The sequence below is a fragment of the Gastrolobium bilobum genome, unplaced genomic scaffold (assembly GCF_033153095.1).
Source record: "Gastrolobium bilobum isolate Gb01-03AN ecotype WA unplaced genomic scaffold, APGP_CSIRO_Gbil_v1 utg320082, whole genome shotgun sequence".
NCBI classification, from domain to species: Eukaryota; Viridiplantae; Streptophyta; class Magnoliopsida; order Fabales; family Fabaceae; genus Gastrolobium; species Gastrolobium bilobum.
In genome coordinates, this window is record NW_026896628.1 from 1 (window position 1) to 24523 (window position 24523).

General features: G+C 32.0%; 3 protein-coding genes and 1 pseudogene across 3 annotated transcripts; 3 read left to right on the forward strand and 1 right to left on the reverse strand.

The window, feature by feature from the left end:
- Window positions 1-1232: 1232 nt before the first annotated feature.
- Window positions 1233-3431, reverse strand: LOC133301124 (serine/threonine-protein kinase PEPKR2-like). The gene is made up of 2 exons (XM_061500735.1): window positions 2966-3431; window positions 1233-2460 (listed from the first exon to the last, which is right to left on the reverse strand). Exons 1-2 carry the CDS (start codon window positions 3429-3431, stop codon window positions 2141-2143), a joined length of 786 nt encoding a protein of 261 aa, XP_061356719.1. The 3' UTR covers window positions 1233-2140.
- Window positions 3432-6963: 3532 nt separating this feature from the next.
- Window positions 6964-9452, forward strand: LOC133301125 (serine/threonine-protein kinase PEPKR2-like). Its single transcript, XM_061500736.1, has 3 exons — window positions 6964-7720; window positions 8225-8521; window positions 8924-9452. Exons 1-3 carry the CDS (start codon window positions 6967-6969, stop codon window positions 9271-9273), a joined length of 1401 nt encoding a protein of 466 aa, XP_061356720.1. The 5' UTR covers window positions 6964-6966; the 3' UTR covers window positions 9274-9452.
- A 6019-nt stretch (window positions 9453-15471) lies between these two features.
- On the forward strand, window positions 15472-18981 carry LOC133301126 (paired amphipathic helix protein Sin3-like 2; annotated as a pseudogene).
- Window positions 18134-22352, forward strand: LOC133301127 (serine/threonine-protein kinase PEPKR2-like). The gene is made up of 4 exons (XM_061500737.1): window positions 18134-18262; window positions 20084-20681; window positions 21187-21483; window positions 21886-22352. The coding sequence occupies exons 1-4, from the start codon at window positions 18134-18136 to the stop codon at window positions 22233-22235; spliced, it is 1374 nt and encodes a 457-aa protein (XP_061356721.1). The 3' UTR covers window positions 22236-22352.
- The last annotated feature ends 2171 nt before the right edge of the window (window positions 22353-24523 follow it).

Below are 24523 nucleotides of genomic sequence, written 5' to 3' on the forward strand. Positions count from 1 at the left end.
AAGTAGACGTCCAAACATATTTCTCCCATACATGTTTTTTTTTCCTGAAGTAAAACAACTTTTGAAGAGAGAAAAACCCATCCAAAGAGGCCCTAATAATTTTTTAATGACATGGAAGAAAATGAGAAAAAAAGATTAAAAAAAAGATGATGCTAATTTTTTTAATTTTTTATTTCTATTATTTTAGTTCCTTTATTTTTTTTTCTCTTCAGTCAATTGATAAAAGATTTGAAACTTTAAAAACTTTCTTCCCTTTTCTCCCCTCAATCCAAAGATAAGGTTAAATTATAGAGAATCATCCCATTCTTCTAATAAAAACAAAAAGAGAATTATCTCGTATTTTAATTAAAATATATCATTTGTCCTCTCTTTATTGACAAAACTATTTATGTCTAAAAGGACATAATTTACGTCCTTTAAAAGGACACACTAAATCCCTCTCTTTTTCCTGATTTGATCGGAATACTTTGAGCCATGAGAGTAAAAATGAGGGCAAAAATTCATGAATCAATTTTATTAGTAAATTATGTTTAAGATATATCCATGAAATTTTTATTCTTATTTTACCATAATACATAGTTGACTCAAAGCGAAAGTAGAGTAAACACTTATACCTCGATACCGGAGTTGTTAAATTGAGTCATGACTTATCAATTAATCTGGTTTAAGTTACCAAAATTCAATCCATATTAGCATATGATTCACTAGGGGTGTTCGCGGTCTGGATTAGATCGATTTTGGAAGCAAAATTCATCCGATCCAATCCCTTCGTTTTGATCATATAATCATCCCTTCGGTTTTGATTTGTTTTCAAATCCGATCCGATCCGATCCAAACTTTTATAGCCTTTCAAAATCTATCCCCCGGTAGTTAAGATTCGCCTCTTCTAAACACAAGTAGCTGTACTTTTTTTTCCTTTTTTTTTCAGTGAAAATAAGCAAGCAGCTGTCAACTCCATTTTCAAAGTAAACGCCATTGCTATATATAATTGACTCAAGGTCAAACTCCTCGCTACCATCTGTACAAAAAAGTATGTCTTGAAATACAAATTGCCAACACTAAATAAGTACACATGCAGCGCGTTATGGGAGGGATAACATACGCTTATGCACTCATGGTTTCAGATTAAAATCTTCCAAAAAAACATATGAGTAGGGTCAAGTTTTCACTGAAGTGAAATCATAGCATTCTATTTATCATGCTCCAGCAAGAGCAAAAACATGCAGTGACACACTAATATCATATTCACAGGTTCTGTACAACTAGCTGAGTTTTCTCAGTAATCATTATTTAGAGGAAAAAAATGTAATCCACTTTTGCCAACTGTAGAATGTGTTGGGCAAAGTATACTATAAAACCCCAGCTAAAGCAGCAGAGATAGTGGTTTATGGGGTGTCAACCTGTCAGTAGGTCAAAATGCTTTACAGAGGTTAGCCCTCATGTTATATAAACCTTGCTGATGAATTGGAACTGCCCACAACTTGCTCCTCTTTGGTTCAGATATCCTTACATGTGAAATTGCATTGGCAAGTGCATCAATCCACACACAAACATCATGATATTCTGAATTGCAACTTTCAGATGATGAAGAAAGGCTTGAAACCTCATTAAGGAACCCATCATCCATCCTGTTTCTTCCTAACCTAGGTTCAGGTGCAGCAACAAAGTTGTGGCAAGCAGCTCCATTTTGGTGCTTCAACTTTGATTCAACGGGCAGGATCTTCAATGTACGTTCTGTGTAGAAAGATATCCATGGATGTCCTGAAATTGAACCACATAATATTAATTTAACATGCAAACAATCGAACAGTTCTTAAAACTTAAAAGTACTGTCATTTTATTTCCTGTTTAAAAACATTAGGGAGAAAAAGAGAGCCTCAACCACATAGAAGAACACATAATAAAAACTAACAAAAGTATGTGAGAATTAACAGATTCCCACCACTGTTATCCCAACCAAAACAAGGCAATCCTTCTAATTATTAAGAATTCATGTGAAAGGCAAAGATACTTTTCAACAAAACTTGGAAATTTCTAATTTTAATTATTTCAAGATTAAAAAACAAAAAATCAGACCAAATACAACTAGTCTTTGGTGTATTCATCATTGAGGAAGAGAGATAAAGCACGCTACAAAACATTAATAATCTACCATAAACTTACTAAGTACTTCATCAGCTGTTATCCTTGCTGAAATATCCCTTGTCAGCATTCTCCCAACAAGATCTCGTGCAGGTTTAGATATTGATTCCCACATCCCGGTTTGGAACTCTAGCTTGGAATTCTTAATAGCCTCAAAAACTGCTTCTTGTGAATCCCCTTTAAATGGAAGAACACCAACCAACAGAGCATGCAGGAGCACTCCAGCACTCCATATATCCGCCTTTTCTGAGTATCTACCCAACAACACTTCTGGTGCAACATATGCAGGGCTCCCAGCCAAACCCGTCAAGTTCTGACCTGCAATGCAAATTTCTAGACAATGAGGCTATGCATAAATTACTCATGTATGCATGTATGTATCTTTTACTTATGTGTGTGTATTTATATATATGTCAATTGAATTACTGATATTTTTAAATGCTTAAAAATTAAACAAAGTGACCTTAGAGTATGAATGGTTAGCTTCAAACTATTATAAGCATTTTCTCTAGGACCTCTTATTCTTAGACCGCTAGCAAATTTAATTGAATACTGAACATAGTAAACTTAAGGGAGATGACCATTTGAACTCTCCAATTTTTACTCCTATGTACAGGGTAACATTAGTAAAGTACAATTCAGTTGAAAGCTCATCATGATGAACTTCTTCAAACTTGCCTAGACATTTTTTATTAACAGAATGACTAGGATGGAATTTTACACAAGGAAGGTTGTGTAAGGATTCTATTCATAGAAGTTAGCACATATATATACCATAGGATAACAAAAAAAGAAGATCATCCAAACAGGTTTAACATATTACCCTTAGAAATTCTCATGGCCAGGCCAAAATCAGCAAGCTTTATTTCCCCCGAAGCAGTAAGCAGAATATTCTCAGGCTTGATATCTCTGTGCACAACTCCCATATCATGACAATACTTGATGACCAACATCACTTCCTTAAGTATATTAGCAGCCCGCTGTTCAGAACAAGGGCCCTCCCTAAACATCTGGTCGACAAGTCTTCCCCCAGAGCACAATTCCATCACCAGATGAGAGCAATCAGCTTCCTCATACACTGCCAGCAGAGTCACAACCCCAGGATGCCCAGACAAGTGCTGCATTATCTCCACCTCCCTGTAAACAGTCTCATCCCCCTTCTTCAGAGTCTTACACGCATACTCCGCGCCGCCAACAAGAGACCTACACAACGAAACAGATCCATACTTTCCTTGCCCGATCCTCACCCCAGTAACATAATCATCTTCAATCTTGTTCTTCCTCCCCATCTGGGTATCAAATGAACGCAAAACCACAAGGAAAGCATCCAAACACAAATATTAAACTTGAGAGTCACACTCTTTTTGCTTTAGCTAACGTTGTTTCCTTTGGGAAATATACGATATAGGATGTCACACTCTTTTTGCTTAGCTAACGTTGTTTCCTTTAATATAATATAGGATGTTCCAGTTTATGTTCTCCTGCGTGCGTCACTATTTCAAGGGTGTATTTGATTACGATTTTAAAAAATTATCAACAGGGTCAAATTAGGTAAGAAAAATAATGAACTAGTAAGAAAAAAAATGAATATCGTCAAATTATATAAGAAAAAGCATTGAACGTGTATAAAGTAGGAACTGTTTTAAAAAACTAATGAATAACTTTAATTTGGATTTTGAAATGGTAACGCAAATATTGAATTCTGGAAATTATTGGTATTTATTCCCTTCTTTATATTGTTCAATACCAGATTAATTACCATTTAATAGTCATCATATTAACGAAATTGGACTTTTTTCCTTACACACGTTTCTCATTTTCATCATATTAATTACCATTCAATAGTCAACAAATTTCACATAAATGTTTGACTTTTTTGCAATTTATGCTTTTTTTAAAATAGAAATCGCAACTAACGTATAGTGAAAAATATTTTTTTCCTTAAAAATGCAGTTTTTGAAAGAAAAAAAAATTCAAACAAGTCCTTAATTTTCACCTCTGCTATTTTTTAAATTGTTGAAAAGTTAAAAAAAAAAAAGATAAAAAGCTTTTTTTGTAATATTGCTCTTAACTTTGATCCAATCTGATACGCCAATCCCATGGGAATAACAAATTGGATTTTTTCCTTACACACATTTCTCATTTTCATCATATTAATTACCGTTCAATATTGTCATCATATTAACATTGAACATGCATAAAGTAGGAGTTGTTATAAAATACTAATAAATAACTTTAACTTGGATTTTGAAATGGTAATTCAAATTTGAATTCTGAAAATCATTGGTATTTATTCTCCCTTTATGATTGGTCAATACCAGGTTAATTACCATTCAATATTGTCATCATATTAACGAAACTGGACTTTTTTCCTTACATAATTTTCTGATATTCTTCTTGACTTTTATCTTAATTCATATCAGGAATTTTTTAAAAATAAAATAATATATACTTGATAATGGGTGTTTCCATTCCTTCACAATAATAATAAAAGTGCTCTGTTTCACTTCTACGAGAATAAGTGTTTATTTGGATGAGTTTTCAAAAAAAAAATTATACCTTACTTATTTTAGAAGTGCTTTTTATAAAAGTTAAAGTTATTTAGATTTTTAAAAAATATTTAGTTTTTGAAAAAATATTTGACTTATGTTATTTTTAGAAGTTAAAATTTTCAGTTTAAAAAAATAAATAGATTTTTGACTTTTTTTATGACTTTTGCTTTTTTTAAAAGCAGGCGTCCAGACATATTTTTTAATACCTGCTTTTTTTTTTGAGGAAAGAAACATTTTTGTGAGAGAAAAATTCATCCAAACGAAAAATAATAAATTTAATAAATTTTTAATGACATGAAAAAAAATGATAAAAAGAGAAAAGATTAAGAAAGAGATGATAACTTTAATTTTTTTAATTTTTGATTTCTATTATTTTAGTTGCTTTAAATGAGAGAAAATTAACAAAGAGATGAATGAAAAAGAAATTTTTTTTTTTTTTTAAAAAAAAATTTTTTAAGCATGTATGAAAAAATATGTTTGGACGCCTGCTTTTTAAAAAAGCAAAAGTCATAAAAAAAGTCAAAAATCTATTTATTTTTTTAAACTGAAAATTTTAACTGAAGGAATGGAAACACCCATTATCAAGTATATATTATTTTATTTTTAAAAAATTCCTGATATGAATTAAGATAAATCAATTAAAGGAAATTCAAGAAAAACAAAGTGAGGTATTGGATGAAGGAAATTCCTAAGATAGAAATTAAATAGAAATTAGGGAACAAATTAGGGAGAAAGTCAAGAAGAATATCAGAAAATTATGTAAGGAAAAAAGTCCAGTTTCGTTAATATGATGACAATATTGAATGGTAATTAACCTGGTATTGACCAATCATAAAGGGAGAATAAATACCAATGATTTTCAGAATTCAAATTTGAATTACCATTTCAAAATCCAAGTTAAAGTTATTTATTAGTATTTTATAACAACTCCTACTTTATGCATGTTCAATGTTAATATGATGACAATATTGAACGGTAATTAATATGATGAAAATGAGAAATGTGTGTAAGGAAAAAATCCAATTTGTTATTCCCATGGGATTGGCGTATCAGATTGGATCAAAGTTAAGAGCAATATTACAAAAAAAGCTTTTTATCTTTTTTTTTTTAACTTTTCAACAATTTAAAAAATAGCAGAGGTGAAAATTAAGGACTTGTTTGAATTTTTTTTTCTTTCAAAAACTGCATTTTTAAGGAAAAAAATATTTTTCACTATACGTTAGTTGCGATTTCTATTTTAAAAAAAGCATAAATTGCAAAAAAGTCAAACATTTATGTGAAATTTGTTGACTATTGAATGGTAATTAATATGATGAAAATGAGAAACGTGTGTAAGGAAAAAAGTCCAATTTCGTTAATATGATGACTATTAAATGGTAATTAATCTGGTATTGAACAATATAAAGAAGGGAATAAATACCAATAATTTCCAGAATTCAATATTTGCGTTACCATTTCAAAATCCAAATTAAAGTTATTCATTAGTTTTTTAAAACAGTTCCTACTTTATACACGTTCAATGCTTTTTCTTATATAATTTGACGATATTCATTTTTTTTCTTACTAGTTCATTATTTTTCTTACCTAATTTGACCCTGTTGATTTTTTTATTCCACTGATTGAGGAAATTTTTTAAAATCGTAATCAAATACACCCCTTGAAATAGTGACGCACGCAGGAGAACATAAACTGGAACATCCTATATTATATTAAAGGAAACAACGTTAGCTAAGCAAAAAGAGTGTGACTCTCAGAGAGTACCCGTCTTCTTTCTTTCTTTTTTCTATGCTTGTCGTTCGCGCATTCCCCTAAAACTTTGATAGCAGATTTTTAGGGTTTCAGTCCCTGATTGAGAAACTACGTCGTAATAGTTTCCCAATTTGTGACTTTTTTCTCATTGCTTATACTCTCCGCAACGCATTACAGGATCATTGGTTGGGATTGCGAAGGTTTGTTTCTTTTTCTTTCTATGTTCTGGCATCTTCTTTTCTTGTCTTGCAGGGGTCTCGTGATGTGATGGCGCTTTTTGGCGCCATTACGTTGCGAGAAAGCTTCGGGGTTCGATTTACTTTCTTGAAGTTTAATATTTGTGTTTGGATGCTTTCCTTGTGGTTTTGCGTTCATTCATGATCAATCTGACTAGAATTCGTTGACTGATCTTTCTCTATTTTGACTGCAGAATTGTGTCTTGCGGCAAAAATCGGATTTTGCACACTGGGTACGTGATCAACACAAAGATTGGTGTTGCGTTGGTACTTTACTGATAGATGCTATGAGGATGAAAAGGAAAGGAAGTGAGTGTGACGAGTCCTCGAAATTGACTGACATTTTGAGATCCAATCATGGGTCTCCGTCGTCCAATTTTGAGACCCATTATTCGATGGAAGATTGTTCGAGGTTGAAGAAGAGGTGTAGAGAAAATACTAAGATAGACTCAGCTGGTTCCTACAAGAGTAGGGTGGCGGGTTTTGCCACTGCTCCTCCTTGTGGGACATTGTCTCTGATGACCGCGGGAAGAGGCCTAAAGAGGAAGATAGGTTGCATTGACGTGGCTACCCAGATGGGGAGGAAGAACAAGATTGAAGATGATTATGTTACTGGGGTGAGGATCGGGCAAGGAAAGTATGGATCTGTTTCGTTGTGTAGGTCTCTTGTTGGCGGCGCGGAGTATGCGTGTAAGACTCTGAAGAAGGGGGATGAGACTGTTTACAGGGAGGTGGAGATAATGCAGCACTTGTCTGGGCATCCTGGGGTTGTGACTCTGCTGGCAGTGTATGAGGAAGCTGATTGCTCTCATCTGGTGATGGAATTGTGCTCTGGGGGAAGACTTGTCGACCAGATGTTTAGGGAGGGCCCTTGTTCTGAACAGCGGGCTGCTAATATACTTAAGGAAGTGATGTTGGTCATCAAGTATTGTCATGATATGGGAGTTGTGCACAGAGATATCAAGCCTGAGAATATTCTGCTTACTGCTTCGGGGGAAATAAAGCTTGCTGATTTTGGCCTGGCCATGAGAATTTCTAAGGGTAATATGTTAAACCTGTTTGGATGATCTTCTTTTTTTGTTATCCTATGGTATATATATGTGCTAACTTCTATGAATAGAATCCTTACACAACCTTCCTTGTGTAAAATTCCATCCTAGTCATTCTGTTAATAAAAAATGTCTAGGCAAGTTTGAAGAAGTTCATCATGATGAGCTTTCAACTGAATTGTACTTTACTAATGTTACCCTGTACATAGGAGTAAAAATTGGAGAGTTCAAATGGTCATCTCCCTTAAGTTTACTATGTTCAGTATTCAATTAAATTTGCTAGCGGTCTAAGAATAAGAGGTCCTAGAGAAAATGCTTATAATAGTTTGAAGCTACCATTCATACTCTAAGGTCACTTTGTTTAATTTTTAAGCATTTAAAAATATCAGTAATTCAATTGACATATATATAAATACACACACATAAGTAAAAGATACATACATGCATACATGAGTAATTTATGCATAGCCTCATTGTCTAGAAATTTGCATTGCAGGTCAGAACTTGACGGGTTTGGCTGGGAGCCCTGCATATGTTGCACCAGAAGTGTTGTTGGGTAGATACTCAGAAAAGGCGGATATATGGAGTGCTGGAGTGCTCCTGCATGCTCTGTTGGTTGGTGTTCTTCCATTTAAAGGGGATTCACAAGAAGCAGTTTTTGAGGCTATTAAGAATTCCAAGCTAGAGTTCCAAACCGGGATGTGGGAATCAATATCTAAACCTGCACGAGATCTTGTTGGGAGAATGCTGACAAGGGATATTTCAGCAAGGATAACAGCTGATGAAGTACTTAGTAAGTTTATGGTAGATTATTAATGTTTTGTAGCGTGCTTTATCTCTCTTCCTCAATGATGAATACACCAAAGACTAGTTGTATTTGGTCTGATTTTTTGTTTTTTAATCTTGAAATAATTAAAATTAGAAATTTCCAAGTTTTGTTGAAAAGTATCTTTGCCTTTCACATGAATTCTTAATAATTAGAAGGATTGCCTTGTTTTGGTTGGGATAACAGTGGTGGGAATCTGTTAATTCTCACATACTTTTGTTAGTTTTTATTATGTGTTCTTCTATGTGGTTGAGGCTCTCTTTTTCTCCCTAATGTTTTTAAACAGGAAATAAAATGACAGTACTTTTAAGTTTTAAGAACTGTTCGATTGTTTGCATGTTAAATTAATATTATGTGGTTCAATTTCAGGACATCCATGGATATCTTTCTACACAGAACGTACATTGAAGATCCTGCCCGTTGAATCAAAGTTGAAGCACCAAAATGGAGCTGCTTGCCACAACTTTGTTGCTGCACCTGAACCTAGGTTAGGAAGAAACAGGATGGATGATGGGTTCCTTAATGAGGTTTCAAGCCTTTCTTCATCATCTGAAAGTTGCAATTCAGAATATCATGATGTTTGTGTGTGGATTGATGCACTTGCCAATGCAATTTCACATGTAAGGATATCTGAACCAAAGAGGAGCAAGTTGTGGGCAGTTCCAATTCATCAGCAAGGTTTATATAACATGAGGGCTAACCTCTGTAAAGCATTTTGACCTACTGACAGGTTGACACCCCATAAACCACTATCTCTGCTGCTTTAGCTGGGGTTTTATAGTATACTTTGCCCAACACATTCTACAGTTGGCAAAAGTGGATTACATTTTTTTCCTCTAAATAATGATTACTGAGAAAACTCAGCTAGTTGTACAGAACCTGTGAATATGATATTAGTGTGTCACTGCATGTTTTTGCTCTTGCTGGAGCATGATAAATAGAATGCTATGATTTCACTTCAGTGAAAACTTGACCCTACTCATATGTTTTTTTGGAAGATTTTAATCTGAAACCATGAGTGCATAAGCGTATGTTATCCCTCCCATAACGCGCTGCATGTGTACTTATTTAGTGTTGGCAATTTGTATTTCAAGACATACTTTTTTGTACAGATGGTAGCGAGGAGTTTGACCTTGAGTCAATTATATATAGCAATGGCGTTTACTTTGAAAATGGAGTTGACAGCTGCTTGCTTATTTTCACTGAAAAAAAAAGGAAAAAAAAGTACAGCTACTTGTGTTTAGAAGAGGCGAATCTTAACTACCGGGGGATAGATTTTGAAAGGCTATAAAAGTTGAGATTCTTTATCTGTTAAGGTGAGGTTAAGGGGTAATCTAGATAATAGGTAGGAACATATTTAGGAAGAGGGTATAGTTGAAAAAGGAAACATTAGATAATTCAATCCAAACCGAAAAAAATTGGATTGGATCGGATCGGATCGGATTTGAAAACAAATCAAAACCGAAGGGATGATTATATGATCAAAACGAAGGGATTGGATCGGATGAATTTTGTCCAAAATCGATCTAATCCAGACCGCGAACACCCCTAGTGAATCATATGCTCGGAAAAAGAAAGAAAAGGTGCATATGCTTTGGAATATTTTTTTAACGAAGAGGGTAATTTATTATTTAGATCTCTCATGAGTCATGATGATTAGGATTGGCTCATAAAATGCTAGATTGAAATTAATGTTAAACAAATTTGTTTATTATTAGTTAAAAGAATAGAAAAATATGTAATCATAATAAATTAATTCTAGATTGTAGTAAAAATCATCAAAACATAACCAATCACCAAACTGAATTCATAATTTTTATAAATATAATCAAAACAATTAGTAATTCATGAAAATTGTGAATTTAAAAATGTTTAAACCCAAAGTTTCTGGTTAGCTCATTACAAGTTGAGAGAAAAGTAAATTAATATGGATTGAATTTTGGTAACTTAAACCAGATTAATTGATAAGTCATGACTCAATTTAACAACTCCGGTATCGAGGTATAAGTGTTCTACTTTCGCTTTGAGTCAACTATGTATTATGGTAAAATAAGAATAAAAATTTCATGGATATATCTTAAACATAATTTACTAATAAAATTGATTCATGAATTTTTGCCCTCATTTTTACTCTCATGGCTCAAAGTATTCCGATCAAATCAGGAAAAAAGAGAGGGATTTAGTGTGTCCTTTTAAAGGACGTAAATTATGTCCTTTTAGACATAAATAGTTTTGTCAATAAAGAGAGGACAAATGATATATTTTAATTAAAATACGAGATAATTCTCTTTTTGTTTTTATTAGAAGAATGGGATGATTCTCTATAATTTAACCTTATCTTTGGATTGAGGGGAGAAAAGGGAAGAAAGTTTTTAAAGTTTCAAATCTTTTATCAATTGACTGAAGAGAAAAAAAAATAAAGGAACTAAAATAATAGAAATAAAAAATTAAAAAAATTAGCATCATCTTTTTTTTAATCTTTTTTTCTCATTTTCTTCCATGTCATTAAAAAATTATTAGGGCCTCTTTGGATGGGTTTTTCTCTCTTCAAAAGTTGTTTTACTTCAGGAAAAAAAAACATGTATGGGAGAAATATGTTTGGACGTCTACTTTTAAAAAGAGTAAAAGTCATAAAAAAAAGTTAAAAATCTTTTTTTTAAAATGAAAATTTTAGCTTCTAAAAATAACATAAGTTAAAACACAAATATTTTTTCAAAAACTAAATATTTTTTAAAAATCTAAATAACTTTAACTTTTATAAAAAGTACTTCTAAAATAAATAAAATATAAAAATATTTTTTTTGAAAACTCATCCAAACAATCATTTATTCTCATAGAAGTGAAACAGAGCACTTTTATTATTATTGTGAATTTAAATTGGAATCAAGGAATGGGAACACCCATTTATCAAGTATATATTATTTTATTTTTTAAAAATTCCTGATATGAATTAAGAGAAATCAAATAAAGGAAATTCAAGAAAAAACAAAGTCAGGTATTGGATGAAGGAAATTCCTAAGATAGAAATTAGGGAACAAATTAGGGAGAAAGTCAAGAAGAATATCAAAAATTTGTGTAAGGTCACTGTTCCCCCGCACTCCGGATTAGTCCCATAGCCGGCTCAAAGAGTCGAAGCTCGTGGGGATACCGGAGGGAGCCAACTCGCACTCAAGAGGCAATCACGCCTAATTTAGGCGTCACTCATCAGGTGTTGACATGTGTCATATTTTTTTTCAAAAAAAATATAATTTAATCATAAAACTTCTGAAGGCCATAATTTTTTACTCGGGTATCCAAATCGGGTAATTCTTTTTTTGATTCCACATAAATTTTCGAGATCGACGCAATAACATCTTATTTGACATATTTTATTTCTCACAAACATAATTTAAATTTAAATCAGGTAATCCTTCTTCCTTAGAGATTTAGAATATTTATTTAATTATTTCCTTTATTAATACAGATTTTTCAAATTGATTTTTGAGTTTAAATCACAAATCAAATCTTTATTTTGTTTTCCTTATTAATAATAATTGTTATTTTTTAATTTAAATCACACATCAAATCTTGATTTATTTTTTATATTAAATCACAAACCCAAAACACAGAGACTTCTGAGTTTAAAAATGTGACACGTGTCAACACCTGACACGTCACCAATGACGTCTAAATTGGGTTTCAATCAAGAGGCAATCACGCCTAATTTAGGTAATTTTATTTTTGAAAAAAATTCATAAGCCATAATTAATTTCAGACCATAAATAATAACTTAGAAGCTTATAGCATTAATCATTAATTTCAAAAATAATATTCTTCTTCCTTAGAGATTTAGAATATTTATTTAATTATTTCCTTTATTTCTACAGATTTTTCAAAATGATTTTTTAGTTTAAGTCACAAATCAAATCTTTATTTTGTTTTCCTTATTAATAATAATTTTAATTTTAATTTTTAATTTAAATCACAAACCAAATTTTTGTTATAATAAAAAAATATTATTAAAAAAAATTAAATCACAAATCAAAATTTTATTTATTTATTTATTTATATTAAATCACAAATCCAGAACTCAGAGGCTTCCGGGTTTAATGTTTCTTATAATATTATTCTTGCAAATTTAAATTGTGTTTGTGAGAAATAAAATATGTCAAATGAGATCTCATTGCGTAGATCTCAAAAAGTTATGAGGAATTAAAAAAAGAATTACCTGATTTGGATACCCGAGTCAAAAGTTACGGCCTTCAGAAGTTTTATGATTAAATTATTATTTTTTTGGAAAAAAAATATGACATGTGTCAATATCTGATAAATGACGCCTAAATTAAGTATGATTGCCTCTTGAGTGACGCCCAATTTAGGCGTCTTGAGTGACGCCCAAATTGGTCGTTATATTGTACAATAAATATATAATTATTTCCAAAACTGTAATAAATGCGTAATTAATTTATTAAAAAACATGGACTTAATTTTTTTGGCTAATCCCGTCAAAGCATTTGACGTATTAGGTCTTGAAGTTTGATAACTAATCATGTCTAATTTGTTGTCCTGCACAAGTTTGATAATCAGGTCTTGCTTGGGTTTTTTCTAAAAAAAAAAAAAGCTAAAAACAAATTAAGTGATAGGACCATGTTTAAATAATGAGTTTGATGTTTGTCATTTTAAATGACATAAGTTATATTATTTTAGGAGAGATATAGAGATAAGAAATGAAAATCATGGGAGAGAAAGTGAGTGATTTTTTTAATTTAAATTTTAAATAAAAAATAATTTCTTGTGTGAATCTCTCTATTAAAATGATGTAACATCTAGAGCGCTGACGAGGGCAGGGAGTAATCGCCGGTGCAAAGGGGCACGGACAAGGAGCGGCTCCTGACAGGCTTCCAGCGTGGGGTTACATGCATGAATGAATCGAATCGACACCCGAAAGAGAAGAATTCCAAAGACTGTGCAGGTATGAGACTGCACAGTTTGAGAATAGCTTATAAGAATCAATTGGTACTACCTATACTAACAAGATGCATCTGCTTTTCGGTAGCCCGGATCGGAAGAACTCCACAGTTAGGTGTGCTTGACTAGGAGCAATTATGGGATGAGTGACCTCCTAGGAAGTTTTCCCGGGAAGTGTGCGAGTGAGGAAAAAGCACACTGAAAAGTCTCGTGTTAGTATGTGGGGATAGTCATTGATTCTTGAAGCGACCGGGCGTTACAAATGACATAACTTTATGTCATTTAAAATGACAAACACTTTCCACTTAAATAATATGGTGTTGAATTTAACTTGCTTTCTACTATGATAGGCACATTTTATGTATCTAATTGTATTTAAAAAGTTATAATTTATTCTAAATTATTTGTCACTTTAAAAAAAAATATATTATTTTCTTAGCTCTACTTTATTTTTTTATTTCTACTTATTGGAATAAGAATGATTTAATAGAGTGAAGGTGTAATATAATCAAATAAACTTATATTTTCATTAAATCGTAAAGAATTTAATGAATTATTTAATTTTTGTACAAATCTTTAAACAATGATTATTTTAAAACTAAAAGAATTTGTGCTTTTAAATTTTGTATTATGTACTTTTAAATTTTGAAACAAAACTTTATCGTATTGTGTACTTTTAAATTTTGTATTTTATGTATTTATATAGAAATTTTGACACAACCTATGCTTATCATATCAGGATAAATAAAATTAAAATATATTAAGTATAAATTTTATGAATTTTAATTATCATTTCATTTATGTTTTTATTTTATTTTATTTTAAAAACAAGATATATTTTAAATTTTTTTTAATAATTGGCATGATTAGATTTAATTTGATTTTAAATATATTACTTTTAAATAATATATTAAATTAAATTAGTAGAGTCATTAATTTGTTGATTGATCCATCACTCCAAGGAGATATAATAATACTAATTCATATCTTTGAGATATATAAAATTGGCAAAAAAATTTAATTATTGCATTTTAATTAAATATTACGCATTTATGGCAGTTTTGGAAATAATTACGGATCTATTTTACAATGTGACGCCTCATTTAGGCATCTCTCACCTAAGGTTGACACGTGTCATTTTTTATAAAAAAATAATAATAATTTAATCATAAAACTTCTGAAGGCCATAACTTTTGACTCGGGTATCCAATTCAGGTAATTGTTTTTTGATTCCACATAACTTTTCGAGATCTACGCAATGACATCTCATTTGATATATTTTATTTCTCACAAACATAATTTAAATTTAAATTAGGTAATCCTTATTCCTTAGAGATTCAGAATATTTATTGAATTATTTCATTTATTAATACAGATTTTTCAAATTGATTTTTGAGTTTAAATCACAAATCAAATCTTTATTTTATTTTCCTTATTAATAATAATTGTTACTTTTAATTTAAATAACAAACCAAATTTTTTTATAATAAAAATAAAAATAAAAATAAAATTTAAATATAATCACACATTAAATCTTGATTAATTTTTTATATTAAATCACACACGCAGATTGGTTCACAATCCAAAACTGTAAAAAATTAAATCACATATCACAAATTTTATTTATTTTCTTCTATCAAATCACAATCCAAACCAATCCAAACCTCCAAAAAAAAAATCACAATCCAAATTGCATAATTAATTAATTAAAATGCAATAATTAAATTTTTTTCCCATATAAAATTCTAAATCTAGCCTTTTAATTGGTTCCCACCGCCTCAGTTTCCATCGTTCTAACGCAACAACGTGAGAGAGACAGAGAAAGAAGAAACCCTATTTGTTGTTTTTCTTGTTTACCTTGTTGTTCTGTCCGATCAAACACTTCACTCTTTTTTTTTCTTTCTCTTGTCGATCTACTCGACTTGTTTTCCAGCGAATTTTCCTAGGAAAATCTGGAGAACCGATAAAAGATGAAGAGAGTAAGGGATGAGGCTCCTCCAAAGAAAACGGTTGAATTTGAAGAAGCTATTAGTTTTGTGAACAAGATAAAGAAACGATTCCAAAGTGATGAGCATGTTTACAAATCGTTCTTGAACATTTCCAATATGTACCGCAAAGAGCATAAGGACATAGGTGAAATTTATAGTGAGGTTGCTACCCTGTTTAAGGATCATCGAGATTTGCTTGAGGAGTTCACTAGATTCTTACCAGATAGTTTCGCAGCACCTTCTACACAGCATGCTCCGGATGCTCGAAATTCATTGCAGCGCTTTAGTGAGCGGAGTTCTATGGCACCCATGATGCGGCAAATGCAAGTATATCGACGAAAGAGGCTTCCTTCTCATGATCGTGAGCGTGATCTGAGTGTTGAACACCCTGAGATGGATGATGACAACACAATGATGAACATGCACAAGAAGCGGAGGAAACGTGAGAGTAAGGATATGAGGATTAATCGTGATCAGGATGAGAGAGAACCTGATCATATAAATGCTCAACAATTTCTTGAGGTATCCATTTCTCCCCTTTTTAACGGTTTTATTGGATGATTCTTTCTCTCTACATTTTCATTTTCCTAGCTCATGGGGTTGGGTTTGCTAGAACTAATCTGACTCATAACTTATTACCCCAAAGTTATTGCTGATTATTTAGGACGAAAATGTTGTTTTCTGTTAGTTGAGTGTAATGCAGTTTTCTCAATCAACCTAGTTAGTTTGAGTATAAGAAGGAATTGGAGTGAATGTAAACTTATTTACATAACAGAATATAATTTTGTGACTGAGTAGGTTCCTTTTTTATTTTTTATTTTTATTTTTTAAGTTTGTTCTGTTTTTTTTTTCTTTGTACGTTTCGTCTGTTCTAGTATGTGTTTATGTTTGTTGAGTAAATGTAAGTATGAGAGAGAGGGGGAGAGAGAGAGGAGGAGGAGGAGAAAGAGAGAAGAGATCAGAGAAAGTTTCTGAGTGAGAACTGTGTTATTGACTTAAGATTAAACTGATTACAGTGTCCCCCCAGCTCAGCAAATCTAACTTCTAACAGAAACTGAGCTGGCACGAAACAAACTCTTAACAGTTCAGAAACTATATCACAAAACACAGAGTTGTCTTTTGCAGTATATATAGAAAGGATACTGATGCAGAGTAAATCATATGCGTTTACTCTATTATAGGCATTACATTTAAGAGAATAAACTTTAATTTAATATATAAGAATGTATTCTACTTTTTTGCCCCTTTCTTTCATTCCCTATTTAGTACAGACGGCTTGTAATTCTTGATTTGTTTTTAAGATGGAAATTGTTATAGGATTCTTTGATGGACAACGATTAAAGTGCCACATTTTTTGTAAAAAATTATCTGAATGTCACATTTTGTAAATTTTTGTTTATAATGTCACGTTACCTAACTCGCTTACAACACCTGGTGAGTTAGGCGTTGTCACATTTAGATGGGCGAACATTATTTATAGAATAAAAAATAATAATATTGTAAAGACTCATGTGAGATTTTTGTCAATATAAAATAATAACAGCAGGGATTTGAACTTGCAGCGCTTTCATGAGAAAAAGAAATCTGTCAAGAAAGCTGAAGGTTTTGGGTTGGCTTCAGACTTTTCTTCTAAGGAAGACAAGGATACCTTAAAGAACATGTATAGTCAAGCATTCAGTTTCTTTGAGAAAGTTAAGGAGAAGTTGAACAGTGCTGATGACTACCAAGCTTTCTTGAAGTGCCTTCATAATTTTTTCGTCAGTGAAATAATAAAAAGGAATGAATTGCAAAATTTGGTAACCGATTTACTTGGAAAGCATCTTGATCTTATGGTGGAATTCAATGATTTCCTGGAGTGTTTGGAAAATATTGATGGGTTCCTTGCTGGTGTCATGAGTAAAAAAGTCACTAAGATCATCAAAGTTGGAGGACAAAGACAAAGACAAAGAGCAGAAGCGTGAGATGGATGGAGCTAAAGAGAAGGAAAGATACAGGGAGAAGGAGTACATGGGAAAATCCATTCAAGAACTTGACCTCAGTGACTGTAAACGTTGCACTCCCAGCTACCGGCTTCTACCTGCTGATTATCCAATTCCTACAGCTAGTCAGAGATCTGAGCTTGGTGCTCAAGTATTGAATGATCACTGGGTATCTGTGAGTTCAGGAAGTGAGGATTACTCTTCCGAACATATGTGCAGGAATCAGTACGAAGAGAGCTTGTTCAGATGTGAAGATGACAGATTTGAGCTGGACATGTTATTAGAGTCTGTGAGTTCTGCAGCTAAACGTGCAGAGGAATTATATAATAACATGAATGAAAATAAGATCAATATGGAGACTCTGAACCGTATTGAAGATTACTTTACTGTTCAAAATTTAAGGTGCATTGAACGTCTTGGTGACCATGGTCTTGACGTTATAGACATATTGCGTAAAAACCCAACTCGTGCGCTCCCTGTAATATTGACTCGACTGAAGCAGAAACAGGAGGAATGGAGTCGGTGTCGTTCAGATTTCAATAAAGTTTGGGCTGAAATTTATTCTAAAAATCACTTAAAGTGAAGCAGCAGAAAGAGGATGATATTCTTCAGTCTACTATTGCAGCTGGAAACAAATTAGTTCGGTATTCATGTGATATGAGAGTATGAATGAGGCTGATGGTAGAGTAACTGAGGTAAAGAATGTTCACCGGACTAGTGTAGCAGCCAGTGATAAAGAAAATGGATTATTTTTTGGAAGCTTCACAAGCTTCCACAAGCAGCCAGTGATTTTGGTTTTTCTGTTTATGTTTACTCACTTCAATTCTTTTTCATTACTGGTTTAATGAATTTTATTCAAGGTTAAAATAATAATAATTAAAATTGGTTCTTTTTCACTTCAATTCTTTTTCACTTCGGTATACGGGGTTCTATTATTTTTGTCACTTCAACCTTTGAACCGGAAAGAACAAACTCAAAAATTGAGTTTTTTGATCTATCTACAAATGTTATTATTTGTTTGTTTTATAAATCAATATGTAAAAAGTTCGAGTAATAAGGGACTCGATTATATTTAAGTGAAGTCTTAATTGTGAAAACGAAAAAACAGACATTAAGAGAATATTGTTCCTTTGAGTAAGTTCACTCGACTCAACTCGAAATAATTGAAATTCAATGTATTTTTTAAATACTAAGAGTTTCTGGAAGAAAAAAAGTTGCGGGTTTTTTTCTACCAATTGGGGCCCTCCCTTCACCACCCCTTTGTTTTATAAAGAACAATGGACTATCAAGCCTCTCAGTTGGGGCGGTTATATTTATTATATTTTAGACGTACCACCCTTACTATCTAATTATTTATCAAAGTCGAAATCAGCAATAGTTTTTTTTTTCTTTCTATTTTTTTATTATTGATTTCAAATTGATATAACAATAACCAATCAAATAATAAGAGTGATAAGTCTAAAATAATAATAAATATAACTTTCTCCGCTTCTCAATTCGCTATAACCTTTTTTTCTCCATCCTAACCAAGTTAGTACTCTCAATTTGCCGTTGATTTTAGAGTACATAAAACATCTGGTGTGATTATGCACGTCAAAATTTTGTTCCGGCACACGCTATGCCATTTGTTTGATATGCCCTCGGTTACAATACTATTCTTAAGAAGTAAATTATTTTGAGATGATCAACATTATATTCATTTCGCTAATTACCATTTTCAAATAAAATACTTACATATTCATCATAGTTTAATGAGGCTACTATCCTCCAAAGGTCGCCCAAAACTTTTTACCTCAATAATAATAATAATTTTACAGTTGAATATAATATTTTCAATTATATGTTTTGGATTGAGAGTATGAATCGATGATAGAAATATGAATTATTTAAAATAAATAAAAATATATCGCTAAGCATATTTTTGAAAAAATGATAATTAATTAAAAATATCATGATTCATGAAGAAGTAATTATAAGGTCTAAACAGTAACTTCAGTCATCATAACCACAACTAACAAATATATACAGATTATAATTTATACATAATCGATACATTATTTTGCCGTGTGAAATTTTCCAAGCTCAATACTGTTAACACACAAATTGCAAGTTCTTCCTCACACATAACTTCCATGTAGGGATTTAAATGGATCAAATGGTCTATTAAGTGTTTATAATTCGGTCTAAGTAGGTTAGGTTTGACCTAGCTAATATATTTAGTAAAATAAAATAGGCTTGGACCTCAAAAAAAACTTGTTTAGAAAACATTTCCTTTTACAAATATTGACCTATACGTCAGTATATCGTATTATTTAATTTAATTCAAATAAAATAAATAATTATTTATATAAATTTAACTAATAAAATTTATTTTATATATATTTATTTATATATATATATATATTAACTTTGATAATTATTAAAGATTCGTAGGCTTAAACATGTTAATATGCCTAGGTCATATATTTTGATTTTTAAATATAGACAAGACCAAACCTATAATGTAGAGTACACCAAATTAATAGGTCAAACCAAGTTCAAAATATTTTATATAAACTTAACGTATTTAGGCCAAAACCTAATCTGACGAGTGGTAGTCTTAATTTCTATTTAAGATAGACTCAGCTGGTTCCTACAAGAGTAGGGTGGCGGGTTTTGCCACTGCTCCTCCTTGTGGGACATTGTCTCTGATGACCGCGGGAAGAGGCCTAAAGAGGAAGATAGGTTGCATTGACGTGGCTACCCAGATGGGGAGGAAGAACAAGATTGAAGATGATTATGTTACTGGGGTGAGGATCGGGCAAGGAAAGTATGGATCTGTTTCGTTGTGTAGGTCTCTTGTTGGCGGCGCGGAGTATGCGTGTAAGACTCTGAAGAAGGGGGATGAGACTGTTTACAGGGAGGTGGAGATAATGCAGCACTTGTCTGGGCATCCTGGGGTTGTGACTCTGCTGGCAGTGTATGAGGAAGCTGATTGCTCTCATCTGGTGATGGAATTGTGCTCTGGGGGAAGACTTGTCGACCAGATGTTTAGGGAGGGCCCTTGTTCTGAACAGCGGGCTGCTAATATACTTAAGGAAGTGATGTTGGTCATCAAGTATTGTCATGATATGGGAGTTGTGCACAGAGATATCAAGCCTGAGAATATTCTGCTTACTGCTTCGGGGGAAATAAAGCTTGCTGATTTTGGCCTGGCCATGAGAATTTCTAAGGGTAATATGTTAAACCTGTTTGGATGATCTTCTTTTTTTGTTATCCTATGGTATATATATGTGCTAACTTCTATGAATAGAATCCTTACACAACCTTCCTTGTGTAAAATTCCATCCTAGTCATTCTGTTAATAAAAAATGTCTAGGCAAGTTTGAAGAAGTTCATCATGATGAGCTTTCAACTGAATTGTACTTTACTTATGTTACCCTGTACATAGGAGTAAAAATTGGAGAGTTCAAATGGTCATCTCCCTTAAGTTTACTATGTTCAGTATTCAATTAAATTTGCTAGCGGTCTAAGAATAAGAGGTCCTAGAGAAAATGCTTATAATAGTTTGAAGCTAACCATTCATACTCTAAGGTCACTTTGTTTAATTTTTAAGCATTTAAAAATATCAGTAATTCAATTGACATATATATAAATACACACACATAAGTAAAAGATACATACATGCATACATGAGTAATTTATGCATAGCCTCATTGTCTAGAAATTTGCATTGCAGGTCAGAACTTGACGGGTTTGGCTGGGAGCCCTGCATATGTTGCACCAGAAGTGTTGTTGGGTAGATACTCAGAAAAGGCGGATATATGGAGTGCTGGAGTGCTCCTGCATGCTCTGTTGGTTGGTGTTCTTCCATTTAAAGGGGATTCACAAGAAGCAGTTTTTGAGGCTATTAAGAATTCCAAGCTAGAGTTCCAAACCGGGATGTGGGAATCAATATCTAAACCTGCACGAGATCTTGTTGGGAGAATGCTGACAAGGGATATTTCAGCAAGGATAACAGCTGATGAAGTACTTAGTAAGTTTATGGTAGATTATTAATGTTTTGTAGCGTGCTTTATCTCTCTTCCTCAATGATGAATACACCAAAGACTAGTTGTATTTGGTCTGATTTTTTGTTTTTTAATCTTGAAATAATTAAAATTAGAAATTTCCAAGTTTTGTTGAAAAGTATCTTTGCCTTTCACATGAATTCTTAATAATTAGAAGGATTGCCTTGTTTTGGTTGGGATAACAGTGGTGGGAATCTGTTAATTCTCACATACTTTTGTTAGTTTTTATTATGTGTTCTTCTATGTGGTTGAGGCTCTCTTTTTCTCCCTAATGTTTTTAAACAGGAAATAAAATGACAGTACTTTTAAGTTTTAAGAACTGTTCGATTGTTTGCATGTTAAATTAATATTATGTGGTTCAATTTCAGGACATCCATGGATATCTTTCTACACAGAACGTACATTGAAGATCCTGCCCGTTGAATCAAAGTTGAAGCACCAAAATGGAGCTGCTTGCCACAACTTTGTTGCTGCACCTGAACCTAGGTTAGGAAGAAACAGGATGGATGATGGGTTCCTTAATGAGGTTTCAAGCCTTTCTTCATCATCTGAAAGTTGCAATTCAGAATATCATGATGTTTGTGTGTGGATTGATGCACTTGCCAATGCAATTTCACATGTAAGGATATCTGAACCAAAGAGGAGCAAGTTGTGGGCAGTTCCAATTCATCAGCAAGGTTTATATAACATGAGGGCTAACCTCTGTAAAGCATTTTGACCTACTGACAGGTTGACACCCCATAAACCACTATCTCTGCTGCTTTAGCTGGGGTTTTATAGTATACTTTGCCCAACACATTCTACAGTTGGCAAAAGTGGATTACATTTTTTTCCTCTAAATAATGATTACTGAGAAAACTCAGCTAGTTGTACAGAACCTGTGAATATGATATTAGTGTGTCACTGCATGTTTTTGCTCTTGCTGGAGCATGATAAATAGAATGCTATGATTTCACTTCAGTGAAAACTTGACCTACTCATATGTTTTTTTGGAAGATTTTAATCTGAAACCATGAGTGCATAAGCGTATGTTATCCCTCCCATAACGCTGCATGTGTACTTATTTAGTGTTGGCAATTTGTATTTCAAGACATACTTTTTTGTACAGATGGTAGCGAGGAGTTTGACCTTGAGTCAATTATATATAGCAATGGCGTTTACTTTGAAAATGGAGTTGACAGCTGCTTGCTTATTTTCACTGAAAAAAAAAGGAAAAAAAAGTACAGCTACTTGTGTTTAGAAGAGGCGAATCTTAACTACCTGGGGATAGATTTTGAAAGGCTATAAAAGTTGAGATTCTTTATCTGTTAAGGTGAGTTTAAGGGGTAATCTAGATAATAGCTAGGAACATATTTAGGAAGATAGTATAGTTGAAAAAGGAAACATTAGATAATTCAATCCAAACCGAAAAAAATTGGATTGGATCGGATCGGATCGGATTTGAAAACAAATCAAAACCGAAGGGATGATTATATGATCAAAACGAAGGGATTGGATCGGATGAATTTTGCTTCCAAAATCGATCCAATCCAGACCGCGAACACCCCTAGTGAATCATATGCTCGGAAAAAGAAAGAAAAGGTGCATATGCTTTGGAATATTTTTTTAACGAAGAGGGTAATTTATTATTTAGATCTCTCATGAGTCATGATGATTAGGATTGGCTCATAAAATGCTAGATTGAAATTAATGTTAAACAAATTTGTTTATTATTAGTTAAAAGAATAGAAAAATATGTAATCATAATAAATTAATTCTAGATTGTAGTAAAAATCATTAAAAATGTTTAAACCCAAAGTTTCTGGTTAGCTCATTACAAGTTGAGAGAAAAGTAAATTAATATGGATTGAATTTTGGTAACTTAAACCAGATTAATTGATAAGTCATGACTCAATTTAACAACTCCGGTATCGAGGTATAAGTGTTTACTCTACTTTCGCTTTGAGTCAACTATGTATTATGGTAAAATAAGAATAAAAATTTCATGGATAGGAAGAAAGTTTTTAAAGTTTCAAATCTTTTATCAATTGACTGAAGAGAAAAAAAAATAAAGGAACTAAAATAATAGAAATAAAAAATTAAAAAAATTAGCATCATCATCATCCATGTCATTAAAAAATTTTAATGGGTTTTTCTCTCTTCAAAAGTTGTTTTACTTCAGGAAAAAAAACATGTATGGGAGAAATATGTTTGGACGTCTACTTTTAAAAAGAGTAAAAGTCATAAAAAAAAGTTAAAAATCTTTTTTTTAAAATGAAAATTTTAGCTTCTAAAAATAACATAAGTTAAAACACAAATATTTTTTCAAAAACTAAATATTTTTTAAAAATCTAAATAACTTTAACTTTTATAAAAAGTACTTCTAAAATAAATAAAATATAAAAATATTTTTTTTGAAAACTCATCCAAACAATCATTTATTAGATAGGGAATATCAGAAAGAAAGTCGGATTAGTCCGATACCGGAGGGAGCCAACTCGCACTCAAGAAGCAATCACGCCTAATTTAGGCGTCACTCATCAGGTGTTGACATGTGTCATATTTTTTTTCAAAAAAATATAATTTAATCATAAAACTTCTGAAGGCCATAATTTTTTACTCGGGTATCCAAATAGGGTAATTCTTTTTTTGATTCCACATAAATTTTCGAGATCGACGCAATAACATCTTATTTGACATATTTTATTTCTCACAAACATAATTTAAATTTAAATCAGGTAAAATAATAACAAATTATAGCATTAATCATTAATTTCAAAAATAATATTCTTCTCTCCTTAAGTGATAGGACCATGTTTAAATAATGAGTTTGATGCTTGTCATTTTAAATGACATAAGTTATATTATTTTAGGAGAGATATAGAGATAAGAAATGAAAATCATGGGAGAGAAAGTGAGTGATTTTTTTAATTTAAATTTTAAATAAAAAATAATTTCTTGTGTGAATCTCTCTATTAAAATGATGTAACATCTAGAGCACTGACGAGGGCAGGGAGTAATCGTCGG